The following is a 19,942-nucleotide window of genomic DNA, read 5'->3' on the forward strand; positions in this document are numbered from 1 at the left end:
ATAATTGTTTCTATTGCTGTGCTATCATAAAGAGTGTTGTCTTTATATACCTTTGTAATTCATTTTTGTATCTACGGGGGCATCTCTATTATAATATATTTCTGAAACTAGAATGGCTATTCATAAAACAAGGTGCTTTTATAATTTTTTTGAAAACTGACAACTTGCCATTCATGTGGTATAAACAATTATATTTCAGCTAACAGGGAGAAGGTGCAGTTTGCATCCTCTAAAAATTAAGAAATACCAGTATTTTTCATTTTAACAATCTAAATAAACTTTATTGAGAGTCATTTTACTGGTCCCGGGGCTTCCTACAGAGTTCCAAGGAATAGCAAGGAGAGATAAGGGAGCCTGCCTCAGTGATCAATGAAAAGAAATAGAGGAAAAAAACAGAATAGGAAAGACTAGAGATCTCTTCAAGAAAATTAGAGATACCAAGGTGACATTAAATGCAAAGATGGGCACAATAAAGGACAGAAATGGTATGTATCTAACAGAAGCAGAAGATGTTAAGAAGAGGTGGCAAGAATACACAAAAGAACTATACAAAAAAGATCTTCATGACCCAGACAACCATGATGGTGTGATCACTCACCTAGAGCCAGACATCCTGGCTAAGTGGTCCTTAGAAAGCATCGCTATGAACCAGCCAGTGGAGGTGATGGAATTCCAGTTGAGCTCTTTCAAATCCTAAAAGATGATGCTGGGAAAGTGCTGCATTCAATATGCCAGCAAATTTGGAAAACTCAGCAGTGGCCACAGGACTGGAAAAGGCCAGTTTTCTTCCCAATCCCAAAGAAAGGCAAGGCCGAAGAACATTCAAACTACCACACAATTGCACTCATCTCACACGCTAGCAAAGTAATGCTCAAAAGTCTCCAAGACAGACTTCAACAGTACATGAACTATGAACTTCCAGATGTTCAAGCTGGATTTAGAAAAGGCAGATGAGCCAGAGATCAAATTGCCAACATCAGCTAAAACATCAAAAAAGATAGTTCCAGAAAAACATCTACTTCTGCTTTATTGACTATGCCAAAGCCTTTGATTGTGTGGATCACAATAAACTGTGGGAAATTTTGAAAGAGATAGGAATGCCAGGCCACCTTACCTGCCTCCTGAGAAATCTGTATGCAGGTCAAGAAGCAACAGTTAGAACTGGACATGGACTGGTTCAAATTGGAAAAGGAGTACATCAAGGCTGTCTATTGTCACCCTGCTTATTTAACTTGTATGCATAGTATGTCATGTGAAATGCTGGGCTGGATGAAGCACAAACTGGAATCAAGATTTCCGGGAGAAATATCAGTAACATCAGATATGCAGATGACACAACCCTTATGGCGGAAAGATAAGAAGAACTAAAGAGCCTCTTGATGAAAGTAAAAGAGGAGAGTGAAAAAGTTGGGTTAAACTACAACATTCAGAAACTAAGATCATGTCATCCAGCCCCATCACTTCATGGCAAATAGATGGGGGAATAGTGGAAACAGTGACAGACTTCATTTTCTTGGGCTCCAAATCACTGTAGATGATGACTGCAGCCATGAAATTAAAAGACACTTGCTCCTTGGAAGAAAAGCTATGACCAACCTATACAGCATACTAAAAAGCAGAGACATTACTTTGCCAACAAAGGTCTTTCTAATCAAAGCTATTGCTTTTCCAGCAGTCATGTGTGGATGTGAGAATAGGACTATAAAGAAAGCTGAGCGCCAAAGATTTGATGCTTTTGAACTTTTGTGTTAGAGAAGACTCTTGAGAGTCCCTTGGACTGCAAGGAGACCAAGCCAGTCAGTCCTAAAGGAAATCAGTCCTGAATATTCACTGGAAGGACTTATGCTGAAACTGAAGCTCCAATACTTTGGCCACCTGATGGGAAGAACTGATTTATTGGAAAAGACCCTGATGCTGGGAAACATTGAAGGCGGGAGAAGGGGATGACAGAGGATGAGATGGTTGGATGGCATCACCGACTCAGTGGACATGAGTTTGAGTAAGTTCCAGGAGTTGGTGATGGACAGGAAAGCCTGGCATGCTGCAGCCCATGAGGTCACAAAGAGTCAGACACGACTAAGTGACTGAGCTGAACTGAACATCCATACAATAAAATATAATTTATAGATCTATTTCAACTTGCAATAAGGTTAAGTCTCAATAAACCATTTTAAGTTGAAAATATCAGTAAGTGGAAAATGCATTTAATATACTTACCCTACTGTGAGTCAGAGCTTCGCCTGGCCTACCTTAAAGGTATTATACTGAAAGTGAAAAACATAATGGTTGTATGGGTACAGAATGGTTGTAAGTGTATCAGTTGTTTACCCTCCTGTTCCTGGGTCTGACTGAGAGCTCAGCCCACTGTTGCTACCAAGAACCATCAGAGGATGTAATACAGCATGCTGCTAGCATGGAGAAAGATCAAAACTCAAAATTCAAAGTATGGTTTGTAGTGAATGCATACATAGCTTTCTCTAAACCAGAAAGTCAAAAATCCTAAGTTGATTCATCATAAGTCAGAGACAGTCTATTGTGATTAAAAGAAACAGAGTATTGCTACACCCGATGGCCTAGATGGATCTCAATGCTGAGTGAAAAAAAAAAAGTCAATCTCAGAAGACTACATGATTGCACTTAACATATTTTTATGATTGTATACATAATGTATGAGTTTACTTATATAGAATTCTCATAAAGACAAAATATAGAGATGAAAAGATCAGCATCTGCTAGGGGTCATCACCAGTTGCAGGGATGGGGAGGGTGTGAAAATGGCTATCTTCAGAGAGATGGAACAATTCTGTATCGTGATTTTAGTGGTGGTACAAAAACCTATACCTGTGACAAAATTTCATAGAGCTATGCATAAAAAAGAGTGTATATAAAGCTGAGGTATCAGGTTATCATTTGTATTTTAGCAATATTTTAGAGCTCTAAAACCTAGACAAAATTTCGTTAAAAATTTTGGATAAGATTGCCTTTCTCCAAGGCCAAAGTCTGTGAATTTTTAAATACAGTAATTAGATTCTGGATGGAGAAATGTAACCATAGGCTAAATGAATGACTAGTAAGTAAATAGATTACAAGAACTGTTCATAGCTAATATTACATCTTATTTTAGGTCTGTTCATGTTGCTGCAGATGACATTATTTTGTTCTTTTTCATGGCTGAGTGCTTTCATTGTGGGTTTTTCCTGGTAGCTCTGTAGTAAAGAATCTGCTTGCCAAGCAGGAGACGTGGATTCAATCCCTGGGTCAGGTATAGCCCCTGGAGAAGGAAATGGCACCCCACTCCAGTATTTTTGCTTGAGAAATTCCATGAACAAAGGAGCCTAATGGGCTAGAGTCCATGGGGTCACAGAGTCGGACAGGACTTAGCAACTAAAGAGCAACAATAATTTCATTGTACACATGTACCACATGTTTATCCATTCCTCTGTCCATGGACATTTCATTTAGCTGTGACAAAACATTGTAAATCAACTATACTCCAGTAAAAATTAAAAAAACAAATCCTACTTTAGATAGGATGGCAAAATTATTCTGTTGAATAATCATCAATGAATGTCAACTTGTTTGTTCTTCAATACCCCTCAGCTCAAATCTTTACTAATATCTGCTTTTGCAAAGTCCTCTTTCAGGCTCAAACTGAAGCAGGGTCTCCTGCATTTCAGGCAGATTCTTTACCAACTAGTTACCAGGGAAGCCCTTTTTTCAGACTCAGTGTAATTTAATTACCAGTGAAAGAAAAATAGACAAAGTAAAGGTTTGTGGTGAATCACACTTTTTTTTTCCCATCTGTGCACAGACGACGTTACCTTGAACATGACAAACCCCACTTTCTGTTTGAAGGAGTCACACAGGAACCAGATACTATGTATATGTGCTACCAGGCACACAGAGACACTGAACTCTCAGCTTGAGGCAGACTGAGCACATTTGTTCAGGGGAATCCATGCCTCATGCAGCTCTCCAGTCTGCTCTGGATGTTCCTGGCCTTCACCTTCTCTGGTAGGGATGCTTCCAAGCATGGGTGTGAGTGTTCAGGGGGAAAGGACTGCACACAGGCGCGTGGAGCTTCACAGGGACTTGGGGAGGAAAGGAGGACTGGGGAAAAGCAAGCGTCTTATGATTTCAGCTTGGTTTTTATTTTGGAGACCTAAGTGAGTCTAATTCCTACACTATTTTATTCACTGCTTCATCTCTGTTTTCTGATTTTTTTCCACAGGATCTGGTGTGGCCCAGAAAGTTACTCAAGACCAGCCAGACATAGCCAGTCAAGTTGGGGAGTCAGCCGCCATGAACTGTCAGTATGAGACAAGTCGGAACAGTTATAACATTTTTTGGTATAAGCAGCTTCCCAGTGGAGAGATGATTTACCTTATTGGTCAGAATTCTTATAGCCCGAATGCAAGGGATGGCCGCTACTCCATAAATTTTCAGAGATCCCTTAAAGCCATCAGCCTCATTATCTCAGCCTTAAAGCTGGAAGACTCTGCAAAGTACTTCTGTGCTCTCTGGGAACTCACAGTGGTTGAAGTGATAGGAAAAGCTGAACAAAAACTCCTGAGCTGGATAAGAGAGAAGACCCCCTCCCCCACAACCCCACCCCCTCCCACCCCCTCCCACCCCCGCTGCAGGACTTCCGCCAAAATACACACCTGCAGACCCCAGACAAGAAATGATAGTCCTGTGCTTGTTTCATCTGTGGTCTGGATCAGAAGAGTTAATACTAAAAGAAAGCTCCTTCCATGTCATTTGGAAGCAGGTGTCCAGGGTAACTGTCTACTGCTATATTCTCATCTTGAATTTTTGACTTTTAAGTCAACCATCCAGAGCATGTGTAAAGTTGTCTAAATTTGAAAACTTTCCCCTTAAGAATATAAAATGACAGTTTCACCTAAAGATCCTTACATCACAAATCTGGGTCTAGAAGCTGAAATCGTCATGAAAATCATTTCCTTAGTCCTTTCCTCTCAGATTTTGTGTCGGGGCACAATCAGAGAAGAGGAACCACCAGTGATGTAAAGTAAGAGATAAGTTATAAGTGTTAGAACACAGGCAGTAGCTAGGGCTGGTGGAAGAGTCCATAAAAACTGTTGTATTTGTATTTGATGTTGAGTCTAATTAACTCTAAGTCAACTAGAGTAACATTTGTGAAGGAAAGTTGGATGTGGACATAAGCATGGAGAAACTGTGACATGTATGGAAGTGTATGAGGACAATGGAACCTACAAGACACACTAAAACCTGTCTGTCTCTTACCTCCTTCAGTCTCACAGTGGTGGGTGAACTTCAGGAGAAGTGGATGTCATTTGCCATCATGCTACATGCATACTTGGTCTAATGCAAAGAGAACATGAGTAAGAGATCTGATGGGAGGTAGAGGAGTTGTGAGTCAATAATAAATTGAACTATCAAAGCAGCAGCAACAGTTTGTATTGCCATAGCCCCTGGAGCTCTGCACCAATCCAGGGAACATAAAAATATGGCTGCTTCATCACAAGTACCTTCCAAAACTCACACAAATCTCTTTCATGGCCAAGCCTACACCAGAACAAAAAAGGGAAGCAAATTCGAGGAAACAGATTTCCAGATAGTTAAAGTGAAACAGTACAAAGCTACCATAATACTTTAACTAGTTAACTTCCCTCCTTGTTAACTAGATATTCATTGGTACCTCTTTGAATAACACAACTTTCTAATAAGGATAACAGGAAAATTATGCTTCATGTTAATATGATGCAATTATTTCTTCAATCAACCAAAGCAACCTCTCTCCTTCAAAGAGAATACCAAGTTCATTTATCCATTTAGGGTGATGTTCTTTCCTCTGATAGCTGAATCAGAGGATCCATTGAATTCTTTAACTTGACTACTGAGATATAAGGAGATAAAAATTGTAATAGCACATTTTATGCTTCTACAGGCAGGAAAACTGGAGATGGAAGTTAAAAATGGTTAATGTATACATAAATCTATTCATGTAAAATGAAAGTAATTTCATAACTATTCTATTTTTTGTTCCTGCAAATGGCCACGTGGCTGTAACTGGTATTTACAACTACCTCATATATTACCTATTCTATACTCTCTTTGCTCATTGCAAGAATCTCCACTCACTGCTGTGCTTAACTTCATATAAAACACGCTCCTTCTTCAGGAACAACACTATATGGAAAGTAATAAAGATGAATAAGGAATTCTGCAAGTCCACCTCTGTGGTTTTGCAGAACTTTGCAAAGCATTGAAGACTAATCCAAGCATCTGTTTTAGTGGGGAAAACTTTTACTAATACTCAGGGGAAATTGATATGCTGTATTCTGGGAAACATCATTAATAATGATACCTGACTTATCACAGGCAATAACAGTCACAAAAGGTAAGCATTTCTATAGAAAACAAACATATGAAAGTTTCAAGGGAGCTTCTTATGAGCATGCAAGTATATTTTAAAATTGTTTTTGTTTGTTAAAAATCACTGCAAAGAGAGGGAAATGTCAAGGCCCGATTGGAAGGCTACGTATGCAATACACAGTCCTGAAAAAAGACTCAATTTCAGGATATATTAAAAGTGCATAAATCAATAAGAGAAAATAGCTAATAAGAATAGCAAAATCTTAGAGATCCAAATCAGAAATATCATATCCAATAGGTAGAAAACCTGCAATATGACCTTGATTTTACTGTTCTTACAGAAACCAAAATCAAACCTCATCTGTTCCATCTGTGTCCTTTCAGCCTGAGTGTATCAATGTAGCTAGATGTATATGACACAAAAAGGATAAGGAAAAATAATGACTGTCTCCAGGAAAGTAAGTGATTAAGTAAATATCCTGGAAGCTTCCATTACTGAACTGATGTGCGGGGGTGGGGGGGTGGGGAGTAGGACACAGAAGCAGACTTTGAAGGAAAGATATTCTTTAGTAGAATAAAGAAAGTTAATATTTATTGAGCTTACTATAATATAGTAAGGCATGGGATGAATTTACAATCCATTATCTAATTTAAGTGTTAAAACCCTATGAGACAGGTTTTATTGTTCCATTTCTTTTAATCTTTGAGAAGTGAGACATAACTTTTCTAACTGTGAAAAGTGTCCCAAACTTTTATTGTCTTCCAGAGTGTACCATCTTTGAGGGCTCCTTAAGAGAAAGTTTGGGTATGGAGAAGCACTTGGATCTAAGACAGGGTGGCTGGATGTCTCAGTGATGGTGGCATTATACACCCATGGTGGATTCATGTCAATGTATGGCAAAACCAATACAGTATTGTAAAGTAAAATAAAGTAAAAATAAAAATTTAAAAATAAATAAATAAATAAACTGGAAACTAAAGGCAACTAGGAAAGAAGATGGTAAACCTAAGTACAAATTGCCTCAGGATCCGTAGATGAGGAAATCATCCACTATCCAGTTAAGTGCTAAATGCTTTAGCAAGTTTGTTAGTTGCAGTGTCCCTGGAAACACAAGAGGCTACAGGAAAAGAAGAGATATTACTCCTTAAACACTCCAAGCATATTCCTATATCAAGACCTGTGCCCCTTGCCTTTCCCCTCTCTGCTGTGACGCTATCCCTCAAAACATTTACATGGTGCACCTCTGAAAACCCAACTGTCACGCCTTTTTGAATGCTTGTCTTAATGTTACTATTTGCATTCCCAGAGAATCAGGCTCCAGCGATGGCGTAGCAAGAATGAAAGCGGAAGCACCGCCACCTGGTGTCCTGCTAAATATTTTGTGAGACTGACACTGGGCACCTTGCTGCCCTCTAGTGATCATGGATTAAACTGCGGGCAAACCTAGTCAGTTGTTTTAATGTGCCTGGAGAACCCCATGGACTGAAGAGCCTGAGTGGCTACAGTCCAAAGGTTTCAAACACAGAGAGGCTGAGCAAGTATGCATGCACGCTAGTCACAACTGGGGCTGCCATTGATCAACCAAAGTCAGTAAACGTCTCAATGCAGAAATCACAGGCGATGAGAAGATTCGGGACAACTGGCTGGTTTTTAATTTTTGCCTACCAGATGTGAAAATGATTGACTTCAAATGACAAATATTGGATTGGCTAAAAAGTATCTTCATGTTTTCTTGTGACATCTTACATGCGATGATTTTGGCTGGCAAGTAATAGGCTACCTTGAAAAGGAAGCTCAGAATTATTGCACAAAGCGTTGTTTTCTTTTTACCTTCTTCTTCTGATAAGTGAAATAATTTCTACTGCTCTGTCCTTTCTTGTAGTATAGTATAGAAATATTCTGAGAATGGGAGCAAGACTCAAAAATGGGGAAAAAACTAAGCAATCATAGCAAACACTGCTTGGTATACTCATTCCAACAACAACATCTCAGTCTCTCAATATAACACCCTAATGAACTGATTTTCCCTGAACCCAACAACATGATAGACGATGGAAATTTATGAAAATACATGAAATCTACCATTTAAACTGCCAAATATACCTTAAAAAATATAAAGCTCTATCTTGTGGATAGACTCCTTTGCAATTTGAAAGTTTGGCTCCTAAATCCTCAACATTTTGTGCATTGCTTGCATCTGACTGAGTGCCTATGCTAGGGACAGTGTTGTGCGAGGTGATTTTCAGGTGTGTTCTCACTCACTTCTTATCCTAACCCTTCAAGGTTGGGTCCACGCTACTTTAGGGAGGCAATGTAACAGTGCTTGAGATGGAAGACTTGGATTATGTTTCTACACCTACCACTCATTAGTTGAGTGATCTTGGGAGTATCACTTAATTATTTTTATGCTTCAGTTTCCTCATATCTGCGATGTGGATATTGATAGAATCTACCATGCAGGGTTGTTAGGAGGAGTGAATGATAGGATGAATGCCAGTGTGAGCCCAGTGCCCAGCAGAAGGATACTGACTATTCACAGAAATGGAGATTGAACATGAGAGAGGTTCAATACCTTGCCTGGTGTTGCAGAGTAAGTGTCAGAGTGGACCCCTCCCTCTATACCTTACTTAGAGCACAGGCCTTTCCTCATCCCAAGAGTAACTCTCTATCATAATATAGTATTGTATTGTCCTTAAAGTGCTTATCACACAGTGGGTGCTGTGCTGGTTTGATTCTTGATCAGGGAGCTAAGATCCCACATGCCTTGTCCCCAGCCCCCCAAAAAATTTAAAAAACCCAGAAGCAACATTGTAACAAATTCAATAAAGTCTTTAAAAATGATTGACATCAAGAGAATTCTTTTTTAAAAAAGAAAGAAAATCAACAAGAAGACTCCTATTATTTTTAAAACATATAACCTCTGACATTTAAAACATTTACGGAATATTATAAATGTAGGGACATGACAAATTCCAAACACGATATGCTCCATACCAGATAGATAAGTGTTCTAATTCTTACTATGCCACTTCCCTGATATTTCACCTTGAGTTAATCACCCAAACTCTTTGAGCTACAGTTTTTGTTACTTGTAAATTAGGAATAATAGTAACTCTATTGTGGGACTTTCATATTAGAATAATGTACATGAAGCAAAAGAAAATTCAGCACATTATGTGGGTGAACATTTCTATTTGGGGAATTTGAAGGTTTTAAAAATTTTGTTTAAAATACATATAAAGATTCTTAACCAAAGCAGGATTCATGTCACATATTACCATCCCGCTCTCTCCAGTTGAATAGTAGCAGTCCATGATTAAGCAGCCCACTTCTGAAAGGCTGTCAGTTCTCTTTCTGTAATGAGCTCATCTCAATGTTTGTGAAGTTGGTCTCAAGCAAGCAGTGTTTGAGCCCTCATTTTGAACCACAGGCAACTGATTCTAGGGCAGAAATGGTTGGTGTGTTTCTAGCACATGTATGTGGTCTTGTCTCTGATTGGTTGGGCAACCAGGTACAGAAACCTATTTTCTGAAGCAGCATGTTTCACAGATCTAGGCTGCAGAACGTTCCTCTGCTGAGGATATTTGATCAGGATAAATGGAGAGGAACCCTTTGCCAGCCTCATGGCTGATCCTGTGGCTTTATCTTGGCCGTAAGTCCTGGGGCTACTGAAGACATTCTGAACAATCTGGGTGGTGATGGGGAAGGAGGGAGATGCAGTCAGGCACCTCAAGATTCTAATATTTGGGAATGTGTGAAGGCAATGAACACTGTAGAGAAATCAGTTTCTATGTGTGACCTTGTCTTTCTGAACAGGAGTGAGCAGCCTTTTGACTGTGGAACAGCGTCCTCCCTTGCTGCGGGTTCAGGAAGGAGAGAGCACCAATTTCACCTGCAGTTTCCCTTCCAGCTCTTTCTATGCTTTACACTGGTACAGATGGGAACCAGCAAAGGGCCCCAAGAACCTGTTTGTAATAAGTGTAAATGGCGATGAAAAGAAGCAAGGACGGGTCAGAGTCACTCTGAATACTAAGGAGGGCTACAGCTCCATGTACATCAGAGGATCCCAGCCTGAAGACTCAGCCACCTACCTCTGTGCCTCCACACAGTGCCACTAAGCCCCCTGCAGCCCATACCCAAACCCGTGCCTGCTGCTGCTCTGGGACCAGCGTTGAGAAAGAGCCATTGTCAGGAGGAAAAGGGAAATTCAATGAAAGACAGCGTTTTCAGTAATCAGGGGGAAATATAAACATAGATAAACAGGCATTCCAGTCACTGTAGCTCCCTCAACTAACTGGACTGTTTCTAAACATCACTGATCTCCACTACCACCAGTATATTGGCCATATCATTGGTTCCAGTTCCTAGGCTCCTCTTTTCCTGTGATTCCAAGTAAACTAGATAGTTTTCAAACCTATCTAAAATAATATGGTTATTCCTGGGTAATATTTACCCTTCACTATTGCTACATCCTAAGAGATAGTCTTTATGGTATTTCCTTATGTGCATGAATGTAATATGGGGATATCCTGTCTCACACATCTGGCATGGAAGTCTGCATGTTATATACCAGAACAGTCAATTCTGTCTCATTTAACTCATTGGAGATTTTGGTTTGCTTTAGTTCAAACTTCCCACTACATGAATATATGTATGTCATTTCTTTACTGTGTGGTTGTTTGCATTTTTAAAAATCACTGTGATATCTGGAAGAAGAATTGATAGGGGAAATTCACTACTAAACTTGGTCTCTCCCCCAGTTTATATTGTAACTGTGATAATGAGTAAGTAACTGAACTCCAGTATCTGAGTTTTTTACTTAGTAATTTCCAGATATACGAAGCTGATCAATTATCTGATCCTGTGTTCATTTTGCAGATTTCCGAATAACCCACCAGTTTAATACCATATTGGGCTTCTCTGATGGCTCAGACTGTAAAGAATCTGCCCACAATTAGGAGAGCCGTATTCGATCCCTGGGTCAGGAAGATCCCCTGGAGGAGAGAATGGCTACCCATTCCAGTATTCTTGCCTGGATAATTCCATGGGCAGAGGAGCCTGGTGGGCTATAGTCCATGGAGTCACAAAGAGCTGGACACGACTGAGTGACTAACACCTTCACTTAATACCGCACTGGTGCTGTGCTGCTGCTGCTTAGTCGCTTCAGGTGTGTCTGACTCTGCGCAACGCTATGGAGGATAGCCCACCAGGCTCCTCTGGCACAGGCTGCTAATTCTGGGGTCTTTCCGGGGTTTGTCAACACGGATTATTTTGCATCTGGGCCTCTTCATCTTATAGCTTATGCTTTCAGGTTTTTCCCCACCATACACAATAGTAATTCATATCAAGCCTCTGTCCAGCCTCCTGAAGTATGGTGCGATTGTGCTCTCTCTCTTTCATAAATTCATATTTTAAAAGATTTATTAGTGTCACTATGTTTAGGAAAGATAATACATATTATAAAAACAATACTGGTTTGCACACAAATCCCTCAGACTGAAACTATTTAAGAGACGTTCATGTGAAAGCTTTCTTTTTCAAAGATCATTCACTTGGCAGTAATGAATCTATTTGTCCATCAGACTGCAAATAGTTGAACCCATTTTCCTGTATGAATGTGCATAGAGCTGGAAGGTAGAGCACAGAAGTGAATGAGGTGAACCTGTAGTTCATTGTACAGTAGTGTTAATGGAATTAAACAACATGCAAAGAAAGAGCTGCTGGTCAACTTCCCAAACTGGACCTTCAACATTATTGGCCTAAAGATCAATGGAAGAAATTTCTAATACTATCAGTGAAGACTCTGTGTTTTAGCTAACTCTGAATTGGCAGAAACAAAAAGCACAGAGAAAAAGCACGGACAAAATTTGTCTATACTGTGTGTTGCTGCAACACAGTGCTTCATGTATTTTTCATACCAAAGAACATATAGAAGTTGATTACATTTGTACAGCACTTCAGTATAGAATGCTGCTTGAAACTGACCTGTGAGTCCACATTCCCTGGGTTCTGCCTCACCTTAGGGGGTAAGGAGATAAAGCACTTTCCACACACGTAATCAATTCCTGGATGCAGCGCCATATAACTTGGAAAATCCACTCTTATAAACATGGGGAAAATGCAAACCTGGAAGTGAGATTCCTTAAAAATACCTGTGTCTTTATGAAAGTCATATGTAACCAAGCACACATGCACCAAACTTTTCAGTTTCTTTGGGTTCTCAAATGGATTTGAAATTGAAAATATTCTGTTTGTTGTGTTAGTTATAGAGATACAGATCTGACCTCTTAAATAGTCCCTCATTTTTTAAAGTCACATGGAGTGAGAAGAATGAGTGAAATATAAAAATCAAATTGAACAAGGAAAGCTCACATCTCCCTGTTTACTGTAGGGCCCCAACATGAGCAACCAAACACCTGCTCCTGTTCTGTGGGGCCCAAGGCTCTTATCACAACTGAGCTGCTGCTGCTGCTAAGTCGTTTCAGTCGTGTCCAACTCTGTGCGACCCCATAGATGGCAGACCACCAGGCTCTCCCATCCCTGGGATTCTCCAGGCAAGAACACTGGAGTGGGTTGCCATTTCCTTCTCCAATGCATGAAAGTGAAAAGTGAAAGTGAAGTCGCTCAGTCGTGTCTGACTCTTAGCAACCCCATGGACTGCAGCCCACCAGGCTCCTCTGCCCATGGGATTTTCCAGGCAAGAGTACTGGAGTGGGTTGCCATTGCCTTCTTCTATCACACCTGAGCATCACCAGCTAGTCTTCTCTGCTAAGGCAGGAGCACTCAGACCACAGGTGAAGTGAAGTTTGGTGAAACAGACAAATGTTTCAAGTTCAGCTCTTAGAGACAATCAGGAATCAGAGAGAGGAAAAACACATTTTATTCTTGCTAATATCTCACAAGTCTTCAACAGGATTCTCTGCCGGGAGCTAGCATGGGGAATCCCGCCCGTGGCAAAGGTCATGAAAAAGGAGGCCTGACAATACGCAAAGGTGGGATCAGGTCTCAGGGGTCCCCCCTGGACATTCTTGAGCATCTACCCCAAAAAACAGAGTCTGCCTACCTTACTGCATTATGCTTTCACCTACACTTCTGACATTAACAGGGGCTATCCCCAACCACCTTTCTCTGGGAAAAGTTGACTTAGAGCTCCAGTTAACAGTCTCCTACATATAAAAGGAGTGTCTCAGCTCAGACCCTTCTGATGGCTCTCCGACTTGCCTGACAGGTTTCCCCGGACTTTTACAACTACACTTGTGATTGTTTACAGCCCCCCAGCTGTGAGAGGCACAGGAAGCCTAAAACATAGAGCCTTTCAAAGAGTTAAAAGCTATTAGAATAGTGCTGGTGTAAGATTTCACTGTTGAGCCAATGCTTGCTGTCAAGTTCCCATATCCTTTATTCACTGTGCACCTGGGAGTGCATTAGTTAACATAGTTCAAATGTAAGAAAAACAAGTGTAGCCTTGAATTTAACCACATCAGACCTTTGAGCTAATTGGTTCTTTCTTGTAACTCACTGCACATTTACTCTGTGAGAAATGTAACTTTGTTTGGCATTTTCTGAGGCTGACATAGATTAGAAATACAAAGAAAAAACACTTGGAGGGAAAATAGGTTTTCTCGTTGAGCAGCCTTTATCAAAAGAGGGTCATAAATAAATTTTTTTAATGTTTTTACTTTTTATTTTATTTATTTTTTGTAATTTTATTTTTTTACTTTACAATACTGTATTGGTTTTGCCATACATTGACATGAATCCACCACAGGTGTACATGAGTTCCCAATCCTGAACCCCCCTCCCACCACCCTCCCCATATCATCTCTCTGGGTCATCCCAGTGCACCAGCCCCAAGCATCCTGTATCCTGAATCGAACCTAGACTAGCGATTCATTTCTTACATGAAGAGGGTCATAAAATGTTCACAGGCCTCCAAGGCCAGAAGATAATATACACAACATCATTTGTGGGAAAGGTTTGCAGAAAAAATCCTGGTTTTGATAAGGGCAAAACTGCTGGAATGTTTGGGCTAACTCTGTATGACCTTGCATCTTTCATTTCCCTCTATGTACAAGTTGAGGTATAAAAGTCACTTTTGAAAATAAAAGTAATTGGGCCTCGCTCACCGAAAAAGCTCGGTCACCCCATGTCTCTTACTCTCTCTTTCAAGCTAGTTCCCTTCTGGAATACAGAGGTCTTATTTGCCTAGGTTTCTAAGACCTGAACAGGAAGGTGCCCTGCATCTTCACTCCCTTGGGAGACCGGGAGGGCACCTGTGGCCTTACGTAGATGATGCAAGTCTCTTGTCTCGAGACTTTATTGATTTTCTGTGTATACCAAGGAACATCAGCCTCTTTTCTTTTCTCCCCTATTTTCTTATCTGCAACATTCTTTCCTTATCTCTCTCTCTAAATCATTTGCCGACACTGACACCATTTCTCTTTCGGGTTTCCCTGGATCCTGCAGGGGCTGGACCCCAGCAATTCTCTTCACGCACTTTAGTGTCACTGTGTTTTGCTGCACAACAAACCACCTCAAAATTTACTGTTTAATTATCTCATGATACCTCTGCTCAATGTGGTGAAAAGGGGCTCAACTGCACTGGAACCCCTCAATTTATTCACTTAATTAGTGGGGTTGACTGGAAACTGAGGCTCAACTGAAATCTCAGAGACCCGGGCTCAACTCTCCTTCAGACATTCTTAGGACTGACCAGGGCCCATGCATGTGATCTGTCTCTGTGGCCCTGAGGAAGCTGGGCATCTTATACTGTGCCTCGGGGCTTCCAAAATCACAGAAGTGCCAACTGCCAAAGAGTTGCCACCTTTCGCCTCAAAACTGGCATGATGTTAACTTCTGCTCATCTGTTTACTACTGTAAGTCATGCAGACAGCCTGGACTCAGTGTGTACGGGGGCTACACAAGGTCCCAGATATCAGGGAGCAAGGATCACTGGAGGCAACTTTGGCCACTAGTTTCCACGTGAGCTGATAGAATAAATACGTTCCTTGTGGCAAACTGGCACCAGAGCGTTAATGAAGCACATAGACCTTAATAATCATCAAGGTCAGGTCTCAAATAGCACCCACATCCACTTCCTCATCTCTATACTCCCTGCAGCTCCCCTAATCCAAGAATTTAGCACCTCTGACTTGGATAACTGCAAAGGCCTCTTCACTCTGTTCCTACCTTTATTCTCAACTCTTTGAATCTGACTTCTATATGACCATGGCAACCTACTCCAGTACTCTTGCCTGGGAAATCCCATGGACAGAGGAGCCTGGCATGTTGCAGTTCATGGGGTCACAAAGGATTGGACATGACTTAGCGACTGAACAACAATAACAACAATAATAACAACAATAACATATAAAATTAGTTCACTTCCTGCTCATCTTTGGATACTGAGGAACCATTAGAAATTGTAAAGATCAAATGGTATATTAAGAATTACAAGGCAATGTACAATTTTTCGCTGAGTTACTTCTAGTTTTCTCATTCACCCTTTCTACCACATACTCTAGATGTACATCAGCCACTTTAAAATAAAACCATTTATGCTAGTATTAAGCTCTTTCCTTAATCTGAACCTTTGCAGATACTATCCTCTTTGGTCAGAATGATTTTTCCCAAGTACTTGTTTAAAACACTTCTATGTACTCAACTTTTACAGCCCAGTTCAAGCAACATTATTTCTTTTTTTTCTAATATAATTTTTTTTAATTTTGAAGATGGCGGAGGAACAGGATGGGGAGACCACTTTTTCCCTCACAAATTCATCAAGAGAACATTTCAACGCTGAGTAAATTCCACAAAACAACTTCTGAATGCTGGCAGAGGACATCAGGCACCCAGCAAAGCAGATCATTGGCTTCAAAAACGGGTAGGAAAAAATATAAAAGATGAAAAAAGAGACAAAGGAGGTAGGGAGGGAGCTCCGTCCCAGGAAGGGAATCCCGCCCCGGGAAGAGACTCTTAAGAAGAGAGGTTTCCAAACACCAGGAAACATTCTCGCTGCCAAATCTGTGGTGGGCCTTGGAAGCAGAGAGGGCAACATAACAGGAAGGAAAAATAAATAAATAATTAAAACCAACAGATTACGAGACCAACAGTAACTCCCCCAGCAGAAAAGCAGTGCAGATGCCTGCATCCACCACTAGCAAGTAGGGGCAGGGCAGGGAGGCGCGCGAGGCACAGGCTGCAGTGCTTTTTAAGAATCAGGCTGCGGGAGGTGTGGGCTGCAGCGCTTTGTTAAGAATCGGGCCAGAACACCCCTCCGGTAACCAGAACAAACTAACTTGGGCTAGCAAACCAGACTGTGGGATAGCTACCACGTGAAACGCTCGAACATGAGACACCCCCAGGACTGTGCACAGAACAAAGGACGGAACAGAAATAGCTGGCTACAGAACATCCCCCTGTAGTGACAGGCAGCCAGAGCCATAAGGGCTGGAAGGGGGCATTCGCAGCCCATGAGAGACATTACCTACCAAAATGCAAGCAGGCTTCTTTGCTAACTAAGACTTCTGGGGGTTCTGGACAGTCATCATCCGCCTGAGAAGGAACGCCAGCGGTACACCCAGAAAACTGAGCAACAGGGAAAGGCGATAAGTCACAGCGACTGCGCTCGCCAAGCTCCTGAGCTACTCGGACCTGGGAAGGGCACAAAATGCAGGCCAAACAGAATCTGCGCCTCTGAGGGCTACCTGAGCGCCAAGCCTGAGCGTCTTAGACCGGGGAGGTGAATGAAGCCTAAGGCCAGCCTCAGATAGTTCCTGGAGGAGCAACGTAGAGCCTGAGTGGTGTGTGCTGTGAGCAGGGGCAGGCACAGTGTGGATGAGACACTGTGATCACATGCCAGTGTTATTTGTCTGCAGCATCCCTCCTTCCCCAAAGCGTGACTGAACAAGTGAGCCTAAAAAAAAAAAAAAAAAAAGTGTCCACCACTGCCCACCCTGTGTCAAGACGGAAATCAGACACTGAAGAGACCAGCAAACAGAAGAAGTTAAACAGAGGGAACCGCCTTGGAAGTGATCCCACACTGCCCACAACACCAGAGAAAGGGCTAGAAATATCTTTACTATTTTTACGATCTTTTTTTTTTTTTTTTTTGGTGTATTGATGTTGTTGCGTGATTGGTTTTTCTTCTTTTCTTTTTCTTCTTCTTTTTTTTAACTCTCTTAAATTTTTAAGTCCTCTATTTCTCTAATTTTTATTTTTAAAACCTATTATTATTTTTCAAAAAAAAAGACCCTATTTTTAAAGCAAACACCGTATATAGTCTTTTTGTGGTTGTTGTTGTTTGTTAATAATTCTTGTGGCTTTGTTTTTTTTTCTTTTTTTTCTTCTTCTTCTTCTTTTCTTTAATATTGTATTTTTGAAAATTCAAACTCTACTCGAGATTTTTGATCTTTGCTTTTTGGTATTTCTTGTCAATTTTGTACATTTAAAATCCTAATCTTCAGTACCCAATTTTACCTGAGAGTGAGATTACTGGCTTGATCACTTTCTCCTCCATTGGACACTCCTTTTTCTCCACCAGGTGGCCTCTGTCTCTTCCCACCCCCTTCCCTTCTCTGCCCAACTCTGTGAATCTCTGTGTGTTCCAGATGGGGGAGAATCCAGTAACCAGGGAACTGGTTACTGGCCATATCTATCGCTCTCCTTTTCATTTCCCTCTTTTATCCTCCTGACCATCTCTGTCTACTTCCTCCCTCTCCTCTTCCCTGTATAACTCCAACAACACCTCTGAGGGTTCGAGACTGTGGAGCACACATAAGGAAGTGATTATTGGCTAGCTTGCTCTCTCCTCTTTTGATCCCACCTCATCTCATTCCAGTCACCTCTAACTACCCCCTCCCTCTTCTCTTCTCCATGTAACTCAGTGAACCTCTCTGGGTGTCCCTCAATGTGGAGAAACCTTTCATCTTTAACCTAGATGTTTTATCATCATTGCTGTATAGATGGAGAAGTCTTGAGGCTACTGTAAAAATAAAACTGAAAACCAGAAGCAGGAGGCTTAAGTCCAAATCCTGAGAACAACAGAGAACTCCTGAATCCAAGGAACATTAATTGATAGGAGCTCATCAAATGCCTCCATACCTACACTGAAACCAAGCACCACCCAAGGGCCAACAAGTTCCAGAGCAAGACATACCACGCAAATCCTCCAGCAACACAGGAGCACACCCCTGAGCTTCAATATACAGGCAGCTCAAAGTTACTCCAAAACCACTGACATCTCATAACCCATTACTGGACACTTCATTGCACTCCAGAGAGAAGAAATCCAGCTCCACCCACCAGAACTCCAACACAAGCCTCCCTAACCAAGAAACCTTGACAAGCCACTGATACAACCCCACCCACAGTGAGGAAGCTCCATAATAGAGAACTCCACAAATTCACAGAATATAGAAAGGCCACCCCAAACGCAGCAATATAACCAAGATGAAGAGACAGAGGAATACTCAGGAGGTAAAGGAACACGAGAAATGCCCACCAAAACAAACAAAGGAGGAAGAGATAGGGAATCTACCTGAGAAAGAATTCCAAATATTGATAGTGAAAATGATCCAAAATCTTGAAATCAAAATGGAATCACAGATAAATAGCCTGGAGACAAGGATTGAGAAGATGCAAGAAAGGTTTAACAAGGACCTAGAAGAAATAACAAAAGAGTCAATACGTAATGAATAATGCAATAAATTAGATCAGAAACACTCTGGAGGCAATAAATAGTAGAATAACAGAGGCAGAAGATAGGATTAGTGAAATAGAAGATAGAATGGTAGAAAAAAATGAATCAGAGAGGAAAAAACAAACACAAATTAAAAGAAATGAGGACAATCTCAGAGACCTCCAGGACAATGTGAAACACTCCAACATTCAAATTATAGGAGTCCCAGAAGAAGACAAAAAGAAAGACCATGAGAAAATCCTTGAGGAGATAATAGTTGAAAACTTCCCTAAAATGGGGAAGGAAATAATCACCCAAGCCCAAGAAACCCAGACAGTTCCAAACAGGATAAACCCAAGGCGAAACATCCCAAGACATATATTAATCAAATTAACAAAGATCAAACACAAAGAACAAATATTAAAAGCAACAGGGGAAAACAACAAATAACACACAAGAGGATTCCCATAAGGATAACTGCAGATCTTTCAATAGAAACGCTTCAGGCCAGGAGGGAATGGCAAGACATACTCAAAGTGATGAAAGAAAATAACCTACAGCCCAGATTACTGTAGCCAGCAAGGATCTCATTCAAATATGAAGGAGAAATCAAAATCTTTACAGACAAGCAAAAGCTGAGAGAATTCAGCACCACCAAACCAGCTCTCCAACAAATTCTAAAGGATATTCTTTAGACAGGAAACACAAAAAGGGCGTATAAGCCCAAACCCAAAACAATAAAGTAAAGGGCAACGGGATCATACTTATCAATAATTACCTTAAACGTAAATGGGTTGAATGCCCCAACCAAAAGGCAAAGACTGGCTGAATGGATACAAAAACAAGATCCCTATATATGCTGCCTACAAGAGATCCACCTCAAAACAAGGCTCACATACAGA

General features: G+C 40.9%; 1 gene segment (V, D, J or C); it reads left to right on the forward strand.

Annotated features, from left to right (window-relative positions):
- Positions 9,930-10,479, forward strand: LOC102182213. The segment is given in 2 exon segments: positions 9,930-10,013; positions 10,178-10,479. Coding segments are annotated over 2 exon segments (357 nt in total).

The sequence above is a fragment of the Capra hircus genome, chromosome 10 (genome assembly GCF_001704415.2).
Source record: "Capra hircus breed San Clemente chromosome 10, ASM170441v1, whole genome shotgun sequence".
In the NCBI taxonomy this organism is placed as follows: Eukaryota; Metazoa; Chordata; class Mammalia; order Artiodactyla; family Bovidae; genus Capra; species Capra hircus.